Consider the following 12,523-nt stretch of genomic DNA (forward strand, 5'->3'; position numbering starts at 1 on the left):
GGTCAAAACTTGCCATGTGCTGGGTGTGGTGGCTCATGCCTTCTGGCCCAGCACTTTGGGAGGCTGAGGTGGGCGAATCGCTGAAGCCCAGGAGTTCAAAACCAGCCTGGGCAACATGGCAATACCCAATCTCTGCAAAAAATACAAAAATTAGCCAGGCATGGTGGTATGCACCTATAGGTCCAGCTGTTTGAGAGGCTGAGGTAGGAGGATAGCTTGAACCTAGGAGGTCAAGGCTGTGTGGCAGAGTGAGACCCTGTCTCAAGCAAAAGCAAAAACAAAACAAAACAAAACAAAAAACCAAATCCAAAACTTGCCATGATGGTGATGTCAATCTGTCTTCTTACTATGTATCAATCAGGAAATGAACATTAATTAGAATTCAACTCTGTGCCTATAGCAATGAGAGGCACTCCAAAGGATACAAACACAGCAAACTGATACCTGTGATTGAAGGTGCTAGCAATTTGCTTTAGGGGAAAAAAGATGCAAAAACATACATGAACTGAAGTGCTCCAAAGAAAAAATTATTACAGCCTGAATCTGGTCAAATAAATAAAATACTTCATAGAGGAGAACATCTCTTTAGGAGGATAAGAACTGTACATATAGAGAGAAGAGAAGCCAGTTGCTGCTGGCAGGGAAGTGGGAATCAGCATCAGAGCAGGGATGAACCAGAAAGAAGACGCAAAGGAGATCATAATCCATGATGGGGAACAGTGGGAAGTAAGCTCAGAGACAAAAGGCAGTCCTTGAAAGTCACAGCAAAGATTTTGGCTCTAACCCAATAAATAGCAAGCTACTTCATTCTCTACATCAAGAAATTAAGTGAACAAAACAATCTAGAAACAGGTTTAGACATAATTTGCCAGGTACGTGGTAGGAGGCAGGTAGGAAGTGCTTTTATGTGATAAGCGCTTTTATCCTTTTCACACCTTGGTTGATGTGAGAAGGAAAGAGCTCAATTTTAATTACATTGTGACTGAGATAAAGATGGGGCACTCCAAGTATCCTGAGAACAGAAAAAAAAGCAAGAATTTAAATAACTGAGTTAAGCTGCAACTGGCCCAGAACTAACTTGGAGATAGAAAAATACAAAAGTTCCTCTTTGTGAGACTACATGTCAAGGGCCAGGGGTTTTGTTTCAAAAAATGTTTTTATAGTGCAAATAAGAAGACATAAAATAAATAATTAGAGATTATTAATATAAGTAGTAAAAGCAAAAGTGACCACAAAGCATAAAATGCAGGTGAAGGTAAAATAGAAAAAAATAAATCTACAAATCTAGATTCTGTGATCAAAGAGAAGGATTGTGTCAGAAGCAAAATTAGGAGGAACCAAAGTTGGTATAGCCAGTTTAGAAACGAAGCAAGTGACTTGTTTAGGACTTTGGTTGTTACTGGAAAAGAGAAACACTAATAGAAGAAGCCACAGATAATTATATTTTTGTTTTCAAAATAGTGGGCTTCTTCTAGAGAGGTGAAATATAAAAAAGAAGGATCCAGTAGAGAAGATGTAGAAGACAAGAGTAAGGAACCAACGGCTTTACGTGAACAGAGCTGAGTGCTGGTAAAGGGAAGGCTCTAGAGTAAGAGCTCTGAGTGAGTTAAAGTGATGTGGAACATGCATGAGGGCTGGAAGGTAGTTCTGAGTCTCTTGCTCATTAGTAGCTGAAGTTGAGAGGGAACTGATATTGAATGAAAAAGGGAAAAAGAGAATGTTCATTACTGTTGCACTAAATGTAGAAAAAGAGGGAAAAAATAAATAAATTCTAATACTGCTAACCAGAATTAAATTAGACCCAAATCAGAACTGGATATTATAAATTTCTGACAGCTAGTTTTTCCAAGATTGACCATGAATTAAAAATTTATAGATAAGTTTAGATCCCTGAGGGAGAATTAAATCATGAACCAGTTAGCAGCAGTACAAATTCTCATAATATGTACACACACATGAAATCTTTCTGAAAATATACAGGTTATTAGATTAGTAGTATTTAAGTGTGTAAGCACTATTTTTTTGAACTTTATTGAAATATAGTTGAAGTATAAAAAACTGCATACATTTCAAGTTTACAATTTGATCATTTTTCATGCATGTATATACCCACAAAACCGCCAGTCCAATGAAGATAATGAACATTTATAACATCCTCAAAAGTTTCCTAGTACTCTCTCATAATCCTCCTCTTCCCTTCAACTCCCAACCCCAGGCCACCAGTGATCTGTTTTCTGTCACTACACATTATCGCATGTATCAATAGTTATTCTTTTTCATAGCCAAGTCATACTGCTTTGTACAAATCTTCTACAATCTGCTTATCATTCACCTACTGACAGACACAGTTATTTCTAGTTTTTGGCTAGCATAAATGAAATTATTGTGGATATTTGTGTGTAAGTCTACGTGACAGTGTAAAGTTTTTTGTTCCTCTTAGGTAAACCCTTAGAAGTGGAATGGATGGATCATATGGTAGGTGTATGTTTAACTTAAAAACACTGCCAAATGTTCTCCAAAGTGATCACACCATTTTACACTCCCACCAGCAGAATACATGATTTCTAGCTGCTCAACAGCCTTGACGATGCATGAGTCAATCTTTAAATTTTAACCAATATGGTATGTGTAACGGTATCTCATTGTAGTTTTAATTTGCATTCACTGATGATTAATGATATTAAGTATCTTTTCAAGGGCTTATTGGCCATATTCTTTTCTGAAATGTCTTCTATCCATTTAACAGTGTTACAGGTGTTTTTATGCAGATGCTAAGTCTATCTGAATATTATCTTTATAACTAATAATTCAGCTGAGTACTTTTCTATCCAATAAATTTTCAAGGATTTCCCAGGAATAAAATAATATATTTTACCAAAATTGTATAACTAAACAAACGAAAAAACAAAATCTTTTGCCTTTTCTGAAGAGGAAAGTTTTGAAGAAGAAAATGTAGGCTGTGGGTGTAGGAAGACTAGTTGGGTCAAGGGAGGCCTAGACTAGCTAAGGCGACTTACTTGGTCCCTCTCAGATTTCAAGTTCACTTTATTTTTCTTTTTAAATTTGACCTAGTTTCTGAAGCAGATGGACTGCCTGGAGATACTTCCTTCTGTAAACAAATTATTATTTGGTGATTCCTCACCCTTGGCTCTGATCACCTCTTGATAAGTTGACCATCAAAATTTGAGGGAATTGAGATTTGGAGAGCACAAAAGTAATGCTTATGCCAGTGGTTCTTAATTAGCAGTGACATTGTCCTCCCTCCCTCCCAGGGATATCTGACAATATCTGGAGACAATCTGATAATCATAACTGGTGGGGAGGGTTTATTGGCAGCCAGTTGGCGAAGGCCAGGGATGCTGCTAAACAATCTACAATGCACAAGTCAGCCCCAGCAAAACAAACAACTATCTGGTCAAAAATGTCTATTTTGCTGAGCTGAGAAACCCTGATATACATGAAATCCCCTTGTATAATCTTTCCTACCTTAGTACTTTAGGAGTCTGTAGTACTGTAAAACTATGGACTGGTGAGATAAACAGGTAAGAAATTAGGGAATCTAATGGCTAAAAGAAGGCAGCAAAAAAAGCCAAACATGATATTCATATAGTACTAAATGCTTTCGAAGGTACCTTTTTAACTTCCAAAGCACATTCCATCAATGCTTTCACACTTCCAACTTCCCGCAATGTCTTTTTACTATTTACATCTGCTCGCCAAGACAAATTCCTCAAAACACTTGCAATAACCTGCAAATTAATCAATTTTAGATTAATTTATACATAAAATAATTCATACTACTTGTTTTTTTGTTTCTAATGCTAGAGGTAAGAATAGAAATCGGTTAAGAAAGAAATTCTGGCTAGGTGTAGTGGCTCACACCTGTAATCCCAACACTTTGGGAGGATGAGGCAGGAGGATCTCCCGAGACCAGGAGTTCAAGACCTTCCTGGGTAACACAGTGAGACCCTGTCTCTACAAAAACTTTTTAAAAATTAGCTGGGGGTAGTGGCATGCACCTGCAGTAATCCTAGCTACTTGGGAGGCTGAGGCAGGAGGATCCTAGGAGCTTGAGGTTACTGTGAGCCATAATCACACCACTACATTCCAACCTGGACAAGAGAGGGAGACCCTGTTTAAAAAAAAAAAAATTCCTCCTAAAAGCTACTAGAGTGCCAAAAAGAATTTCTACTGTGTAACTACAATATAACTAGTTTTCTTTTTCTAGTGTTAATGGAACTATGTTTTAAACATGAGATACTAAATACTGAGCGACAGTCTATATCAGGATATTAGCTGGGTGTGGTAGCACACGCCTGTAATCCCAGTACTTCGGGATGCTCCTGAAGTGGGCAGATTGCTTGGTCCAGGAGTGGTGAAACCCTGTCTCTACAAAAAACACAAAAATTCATTAGGCATGCTGGTATACACCTGTGGGTTCAGCCTCAAGAGGATAAAGTAGAAGAACTGCTTGAACCCAGGAGGCAGAGGTTGCAGTGAGCTGAGATTGTACCACTGCCCTCTAGCCTGGGCAACAGCATGAGACCTTGCCTCAAAGAAAAAGAAAAACAGTTGAAATTCTAAACAGTACCTGCTGTAAGTCTTCACTTTCAGATTTTAGTTGGGCCACAAGTGCTCTCATGCAGCCTTTCATAGAGCATAGCGTAGCCTGCAAATTAGATACAGAGCAGAGGATCATCAAAAAGACAACTTGAAGCCAAGCTTTATTTTTGGCTACTAAATGTCAAATTCAGTTTTCTTTATTTTGTTTTAATCGTAACAGATATTTTACCCATAAAAAATCTAGAATAAGATTACCTAAATAAGAGACAAATATTCCCCAATTCTTTGCTATCTGTTCTTCCTTTGCCAAACTGGAGAAATAAAGTGAATAAATGGTAAGAAATGATAAGCAACAGGTTTTAGAGTAAAGTCTCTTATTTGGATGGAATCAATGTGTTATGTGTAACACTTGCCTTGGTTATAAGAATTTTCAGATTTTTTTAATCTCATTCCTAGGAAATGTTTTATCTTTTATTTTTTAATTCTACACAGTCAGACAAAATTCTCTAGTAATGGGTCACAGAAATGACCCCTACAATTATATTTTTATGAACAATGTTTTTAATAAAATTACATAAATTCACTGCTGTGTTCCATCTGCAGATACACCGTTTGCCATTGTTTAGGCAGAAGACAACCCAATGAGTAAAGATAAGCAGATATGAAGCACAGGTTTTTATTAGTTGTTAGGTTTAATGAGGAGAGTGACAAAAACAAAATCAGTAAAATGTGTTTGTATGAAAGCAAATTAACTGAACTATCTTAAGAAATGTATGTTATAAAAATATACCTTGTTGGCTACATCTCCGAAAGTCAAGTTTGTCAAAGCCATTCCAGCATATCGTCTTAGTGTAATACTGTAGTGGTCATTAGTAAGCCCATACATTTCACAGTCCACTTGCAATAACTCTGCAATGGCCTGTAGTCCCCCTAATTTAAAAAGGGCAAGAGGAAAAAGACAATCATCTAAAATAAAACAAACTGGTACCAAGTTGGTAACTTAAATATTAGAAAAAAAATCTCAACAAATGAGAATATATGGTTTAAATTCATCTTTAGAATTTTAAGCCATAAAACCTGTTATAAAGGACTTTTGTGTAATATATTTATAAAGTACAACTGACACCTATTCCATTTATGCAAGCTTCTCCACCCTCCAGCCCCTTATCTTACTGAGTGAAATAATAATTATTTTCTATTTACTGCATATACACTACACTTTGCCAACAGTAAAGAAGGCTATTTCCTAACACTAGTTCTTCCTGAACATAAGCAGAAAAAGGTAACTACTTCTTATTACTAGGGCTTTATAAACACTCTTTATTGTCACATACTATGGCCTAATTACTTTTTTTTTTTTTTTTGGCAAATAATTACCCTTAGGAATACTGATGCCTTTAAATGAAACTGTGCATGAAGAAAAACTTTTTTCTATGAAAAATGATTGTCTGTTCAATTTATTGTTATATAAAACTACTTATTTCTGTTTTTAAAAACATTTCTTACTTCTCTTTGGTAGTATCAAATACAACTACAGTAAGATTTAGTATTTTCTTTCCCCTGATTCTCTCTACTGAAAACGCTCAATAATGCCCTCAATGGCCAACACTAGGAAGTACAGGAGAAAACAAAGGCAAAGGAAAGGGAAAGACACAAAGGAAGCAGCTAAAAAAAAAGTGAAGCAAAAGTGAACAAAAGAGAAAAATGTATATGGAGACTATTCAAAATATAATTCATCAAATACTAATCATCATGGGACTCAAAAAGAAAAAGATGAATATAAGTAGGCAATTCTTAGACCCTACAAGTCTAAATAGGTCATTCATTGGAAAGAGAGCCAGTGCATTAATATTTTTAAAGTGATCTGGAAAGATCAATATACAGAAGAATCTGCAAGTTTATAAAACAAAGTTCTGACTTGGCTCAAGAATCCTAAGCCAAGGGATTTAACTGTAGGAAGATTTATGCAAATCTTTATGACCAGCAGGAATGATAGATATATTTGAATGTAGGTAAATGAGAATTAATTTGGTTAAAGAAAATCCAAATCATATTTAGGAAAATTTTCCTCCACTCACCTGCAACAGTGGCAAAATACCATAGAGAGTGAACAAAAATCAGTCACTGTCTTTATGGAGAGAGCACAGATTGGAGCAAAGACAGTTAAACTATGCAGAAGCACAAGGTGATACAATAGGTGAACTTAACCTAGACCTGGGATTAAAGGATGAGTGAGTGAGTGAGTGTGTGAAAATGTGTGTGTGTGTGTGTGTGTGTGTGTGTGTGTGTGTATACATATATATATTTTTTGATAGAGACGGTACCACTGTGTTGCCCAAGCTGGTTGCAAACTCCTAGGTTCAAGTGATTCTCCTGTCTTGGTCTACCAAAGTGCTGGGATTACAGTCATGAGCCACCAGGTCAGGCCAGATGAATGTGTATTTAACAAGGGCGGGGCAAGAAGAAGAAAGACGCATTCTAGGCAAAGGAAACAGAATGTGAAAGGGCCCCTGGGCCTGAAATACACAGCAGCAAGGAGAGGGCCATAAAATAAGGCTATAAATATGGGTAGATGCCAGATCATATAAGACTTTATGTGCCACATTAAAGATTTTATGCAGAAAAAGGAATAATTAGGTGCACATTCTAAACAGATTATTATGGTTTCAGTGAACAAAATGCACTGTGAGTAGAAATGGGAAGAGAAGTAAGATGAAGTATTTCAGAACAGGAGAGACGATGGTGGCTTGAACTAGAGATGAAGAGAAGAGCGATGACTTAAGATATTTTTAAGTAGCAGAATTAAAGCAGTCAGTTGCTATTTGCAGGAGATAAGGATGAAATCATGAATGCTTTCCAAGATTTTTGTTTGAGCAACTGGGTTGGAATTTCTGAGAAAAGGAAACTGGGAAAAGATAGAGATTCAGGGATGAGGGAAGATTATGAATTTAGTTTGTGACGGTTGAGTTAGAAGTGTCTAAAATACCACCTAAGGGAAGATAAGATGTCACATAACCAGTTAAATAATGTGTCTAAAACTCAGAGCGAGGACTCAGACTGAACTGTACATTTGAAAACAAAAACTATAACTGAAGTGTAGAGAGAAAGGAAGAAAGCCTAGGGCAGAGCTTCAAGGAATTCTACCATTTTATACTTGGGTAAAAGAAAAGGATCCTGTAAAAGAATTTAGAATTTTAACCCATGAAATTGACATGAACGACCTTAAGACTGTGGCCTGATATACTGATGAGATCCCTAAGATATTGAGTATTTTAAAGCAGAGGATCAATACCAAAACAAAATAAACTATGCCTTTCGTCTGTATAAAATCTTGTCTGGTGTGACAATAATTGGGATACTTTCTCAAGAAAGATAAAATACACCTAAAGAAGTTGCCAAAAAGGCAATACATGATCAAAGAGTTGAGTATACTTGTATGGAAAAACTAAAAATCTTAGAACTTGATACTGAAAATAAAGATTAAATAGGAATGTGGTGGATACCAACAGATCCAGGAAAAACATGGCTAATAAAAAAATAACATTCAAAAAAATTTAGACTATCAGATAAAAGAGGAAGTGCTTTTAGATTTCAGGCAAATGAAAAGATTTCAGAAATTTTTGAGACATAGAATTCATAGGTTAAAACTACAAATTGATTCACTAAAACATGCAAATTCATGACTGGATTGATACAATTAAAACCTGGTTGCTCTAAGAAAAATCAGGATGTTTCACAGTAATGCAAAGATGATGAACATGTCCTTCCACATTTTTCTTGGTGCCTGTTAGAAAACAGTGGTCTAAACAGACTATAGCATTGCCCAATAGAGTAATACTACCAATAACAGAGCACCAACAGACTCAGGTGACATTCAACAGAATCCTAATTTAGACTCTTATTAACAAAAGATAGATTGACAACTTTAAAGCGTATATTATTTTTGTTTTATTTGATTTAGATAGTTACCGTTAGCATAAAATGCCTTGTTCTAAAATAAATATCAGAGGCTCAGCAAGAATATTCTATTGGTGTTTCACAGAATTTCCTGAACATAAGAATCAGCCAGGCCACTTGTCGCATTGATGCCTAGGACCTTATTCTGGAGATTCGATTTGCTACAGGGTCAGATAATCCCTAGTTTGACAAGTGCCTCCGGGTGATCATTATAATCTAGATATTTTGTGGAACACTAATGCAAATAAACCGTGGGTTTCCTGAAAGCCAGAACCAGGTCTTAATCATTATAAAAATCTAGTGCCTAGCACAGTTTCTGGGACAGATTTGGAAATCAATAAACATATATCATGCAAATTATATTCTAAAACTTCTAATACTAATAAGTGCAAAGTTAAATTACCTATAGTTGTAAATCTTCATATACGTACAAATAACCACCCCAGCTGACAGAACTAAGGACTTCATCTACTTGAGATTTCTTTTCCCCTTATTACTTACTGCCAAAACCTTGTGCAGTCTTGTACTATTTCTCCCGCAATCCACAAACCCTAATCCTCCTTTTGCCCCGTGCAAATCTGGAGGTGAGGAGTGAGAAGAAGGTAATCCCCTGTGGCTATAACCCCAGCAGTCACACCCCCAGAGGCCCCATCCTGCTCCTCACCTGAAAGCCCCTGCCCTAGCTCCTGTGATGAAATGCCCCGGGTAGCCTTCCTACCTGAAGAAGGAAGAGGAACAAATACTGAGTCTAGGTTTTATTTTGAAATCCAGATGATTAATGTCTTAGTCCTAGTCTACAGTCCATTGGAGCACCGGAACACTTATAGAATAACTTTTGTGGTATCTTAAAATTAAATGTTTTCCTATTTACTCATTTTTTAAATCCCCTTCCTGTTATGATTAACATTTAAAAAAATTAAAAATGTTCACAAATGCTGAGATTGCACTTAGGAGGGGAGAATTCATAAGATTAACTGAGATTCCACAAGAGACCAGGGGGAGAAAAAGAGAATCAGGTAGGCCAATGGCTAGGCCACTAGGAAGGAAAGCATGGCCGGAGGGCAGGCCTGAAATCTTAAGGTACAGAGCCTCCCAAAGTGATGACTCTGAAGGAGACAATATTCATTTTTGGCTGTTCAGGTTCTCTGTATAAGAGTCTCACGACTTTATCACTTTTAAGATAAATGACAAATGAAATGATGAGAAGGTATGACTACAAAGTGGGGTTGGAACATAATGTAACATAAACAGCACAAAAAGCAAGGGCACAGTTACACTAAAATGGGAACTAAGTGCATGGTTCTTGCTTGTGGCATGACTAGAGAGATCCAGTTCACATGAGATGGTTCAGCATGATGTAATTTATAAATACCACATGTACAAAAAGAACCTAGAAATCAAAGAAAAATTGTTACATAAAAAATGAGTACATTGTTGGTTATATAAGGTTAAGTGTGTGATAATACATACCTAAAGGAGTATCATTCCAAAATTAATGAAATGTTTCTGACTTAAAGCATAATACTTTCCTCTATTTACCAATTTCAAAGATACCAGGCTGCTTATGAAGAAAGTCCCATAAAGTGCTGATAACCATGAAAATAAATGAAAATCTTAGTAATAATTCCTTCCGATGCTCATCAAAAATGACTGAGTTCAACCATAATACAGTAGCTCCACATTTTAAAATAATTCAAATTGCCCTCCTCATCAGCTGGCACACAGAGTCTACTTTTGGCAAACGGGACAAAGAGTGACCCATTTTGTTACTTTTTTTCAATCTTTGGCTTCGATTTTGAAAAAGTTAGTTTATGACAGGGTAGCAGGTTCTGTGATTCAGGATCCTTTCTCCCCTGGACACCAGGGTACAATTTTTTTGCTGCACAGAGGAAACAGCCGATAACAGAAGCTGGTGGTCTTATATCCTAATTCATCAATGATTAAAAATCTTCATTTACCATACTGAATTTCTACCATGATTTTAAAATCCACCAGCAATTGTCTATGGCATTAAAAAACATTTTTGTCTTACCTAGTTCATTCATTGCATGTCTATGCTCTTCGTCAAATGAAAGTTTCATTAGAACACACACAGCAGGACAGATCTGATGTTCAACAGGAGCTGGCACTGAAAAATAAAATCAACATAAACCATAATGCTTTGTTATTTGAAAAGCAATGATGTTTACTGTATTTTAAAAATATGCAGGGATCACTAATACACCCCTAATCCACAGAATTTTAGTGGATCAACAAATATTTGCTGAAAGGACAAATAAATACAACAAATGTGGAACAAAAAATAGGAATAAAGGGCTTTGTTTCCACAAAAATGTTTACCACTCATCTGCCCTTGACTAAGTCTCTTAGAATAAGTCTTGTAGGTTTATGATATTACTCACGTACCTGATAATTTAAAATTATGTTCAGTATATAAAAGAATAAAAACATCTTGGTAAAAAATGGCTTAATTTTGCTTATAATGTCTTTCTTTTCTTTCTTCTTTTTTTTTAAAATGGGGTCTTGCTCTGTTGCACAGGCCCAGGCTTCAGTGCAGTGATCACAGCTTCCACTGCAGCCTTGTATTCCTGGGTTCAAGTGCCCCTCCTGCCTCAGGCTCCAGAGCAGCTAGGACTACAGGCATATCCCACAACCACTAGCTAATTTTTAAAATTTTGTGTAGAGGTAGGGTCTTCTTATGTTGCCTAGGGTAGTCTCAAACTCTTGGCCTCAAGTGCTGGTTCTGCCTGGGCCTCCCAAAGTGCTAGAAATACAGGCACAAGCCACTGTGCTTAGCCCAGTTTATCATTCTATTTAAACTACTGCCATGAGTGTAGGTTAAAAGCACATGGTGCTGGGTGCAGTGGCTTACACCTGTAAGCCCAGCACTTTGGGAGGCTAAGGTGGGCAGTAGGAGTTCCAGACCAGCCTGGGGAGCCTGGCAAAATCTCATCTCTCCTAGAAAAAAAAAAAAAAATTAGTGAGTTGTGGTGCTGCAGGCTTGTAGTCCCAGCTACCCTCAGGAGTGAGCCATGATCACACCACTGCATTACAGTCTGGGCACTTGTGAGACTGTGTCTCAATACAAACAAACCAACAAAAAGCACATGGCTGTGTACAAATGTGGTCTCTAATACAAAAAGTTAGACAATAAACAGAAATTTTAAAAAAGGGTGTCCAAGACTTTTAAAAAAAACTTCTCAAAAGAAATATTATTTTATTCTATTTATATCAAGCATACAAAAACGTGCGTCATTACATAATTGTGGACAGCCAAAGAAAATGATCCAGAAAGGCAATGTTCTCCCAGTAAAATCTTTTTTTTTTGAGGAGGAGTTTCACTCTTGTTACCCAGGCTGGAGTGCAATGGCGTGATCTCGGCTCACTGCAACCTCTGCCTCCTGGGTTCAGGCAATTCTCCTGCCTCAGCCTCCTGAGTAGCTGGGATTACAGGCACACGCCACCATGCCCAGCTAATTTTTGTATTTTTAGTAGAGACGGGGTTTCACCATGTTGACCAGGATGGTCTCGATCTCTTGACCTCATGATCCACCCGCCTCGGCCTCCCAAAGTGCTGGGATTACAGGCTTGAGCCACCGCGCCCGGCCCCAGTAAAATCTTAATAGCTCTCCTCACCCCAGGACAAACAGATATTAAAAAGGCAATCCCTGCTTGTTTATTCTTCTTTTTAAATTTTTAAAAATAGAGAGAGGGTCTCATTATGCTATCCAGCTGGTCTGGAATTCCTGGGCTCAAGCAATCCTCCTGTCTCAGCCTCCCAAAGTGCTGGGATTACAGGCATGAACACCACACCTGGCCTTTCTTGTTCTTGAACATTTTTAAATTTCAAATAAATTCTCCTTCATACTTAAGCTTAACAAAAATCTGCTACAGCTTCATAAGTCATGTCTGTATCATCTCTTCTACTCCTCACATCAATAGGCTGATACAGTAGAATCATCTACTTGTGCATGTACGTGTGTGTGTGTGTGTGTGTGTGTGT

At 37.2% G+C, this 12,523-nt stretch overlaps 1 protein-coding gene across 14 annotated transcripts in view; it reads right to left on the reverse strand.

The window, feature by feature from the left end:
• The window catches only part of APC (APC regulator of WNT signaling pathway), a 145,514-nt gene that overhangs the window by 14,912 nt on the left and 118,079 nt on the right, over positions 1 to 12,523 (reverse strand). For 7 of the 14 annotated variants that reach the window (XM_074382572.1, XM_074382609.1, XM_074382577.1 and 4 more), the window contains 5 exons: positions 10,553 to 10,648; positions 9,185 to 9,238; positions 5,354 to 5,493; positions 4,592 to 4,669; positions 3,633 to 3,749 (listed from right to left, as the gene is read on the reverse strand). In XM_074382572.1, coding sequence (XP_074238673.1) covers positions 3,633 to 3,749; positions 4,592 to 4,669; positions 5,354 to 5,493; positions 9,185 to 9,238; positions 10,553 to 10,648 — 485 coding nt within the window. The remainder of the gene's footprint in view (positions 1 to 3,632; positions 3,750 to 4,591; positions 4,670 to 5,353; positions 5,494 to 9,184; positions 9,239 to 10,552; positions 10,649 to 12,523) is intronic. The other 7 variants (XM_074382618.1, XM_074382592.1, XM_074382619.1 and 4 more) reach the window with 1 other exon arrangement.

This window comes from Saimiri boliviensis, chromosome 1 (genome assembly GCF_048565385.1).
Source record: "Saimiri boliviensis isolate mSaiBol1 chromosome 1, mSaiBol1.pri, whole genome shotgun sequence".
Classification (NCBI taxonomy): domain Eukaryota; kingdom Metazoa; phylum Chordata; class Mammalia; order Primates; family Cebidae; genus Saimiri; species Saimiri boliviensis.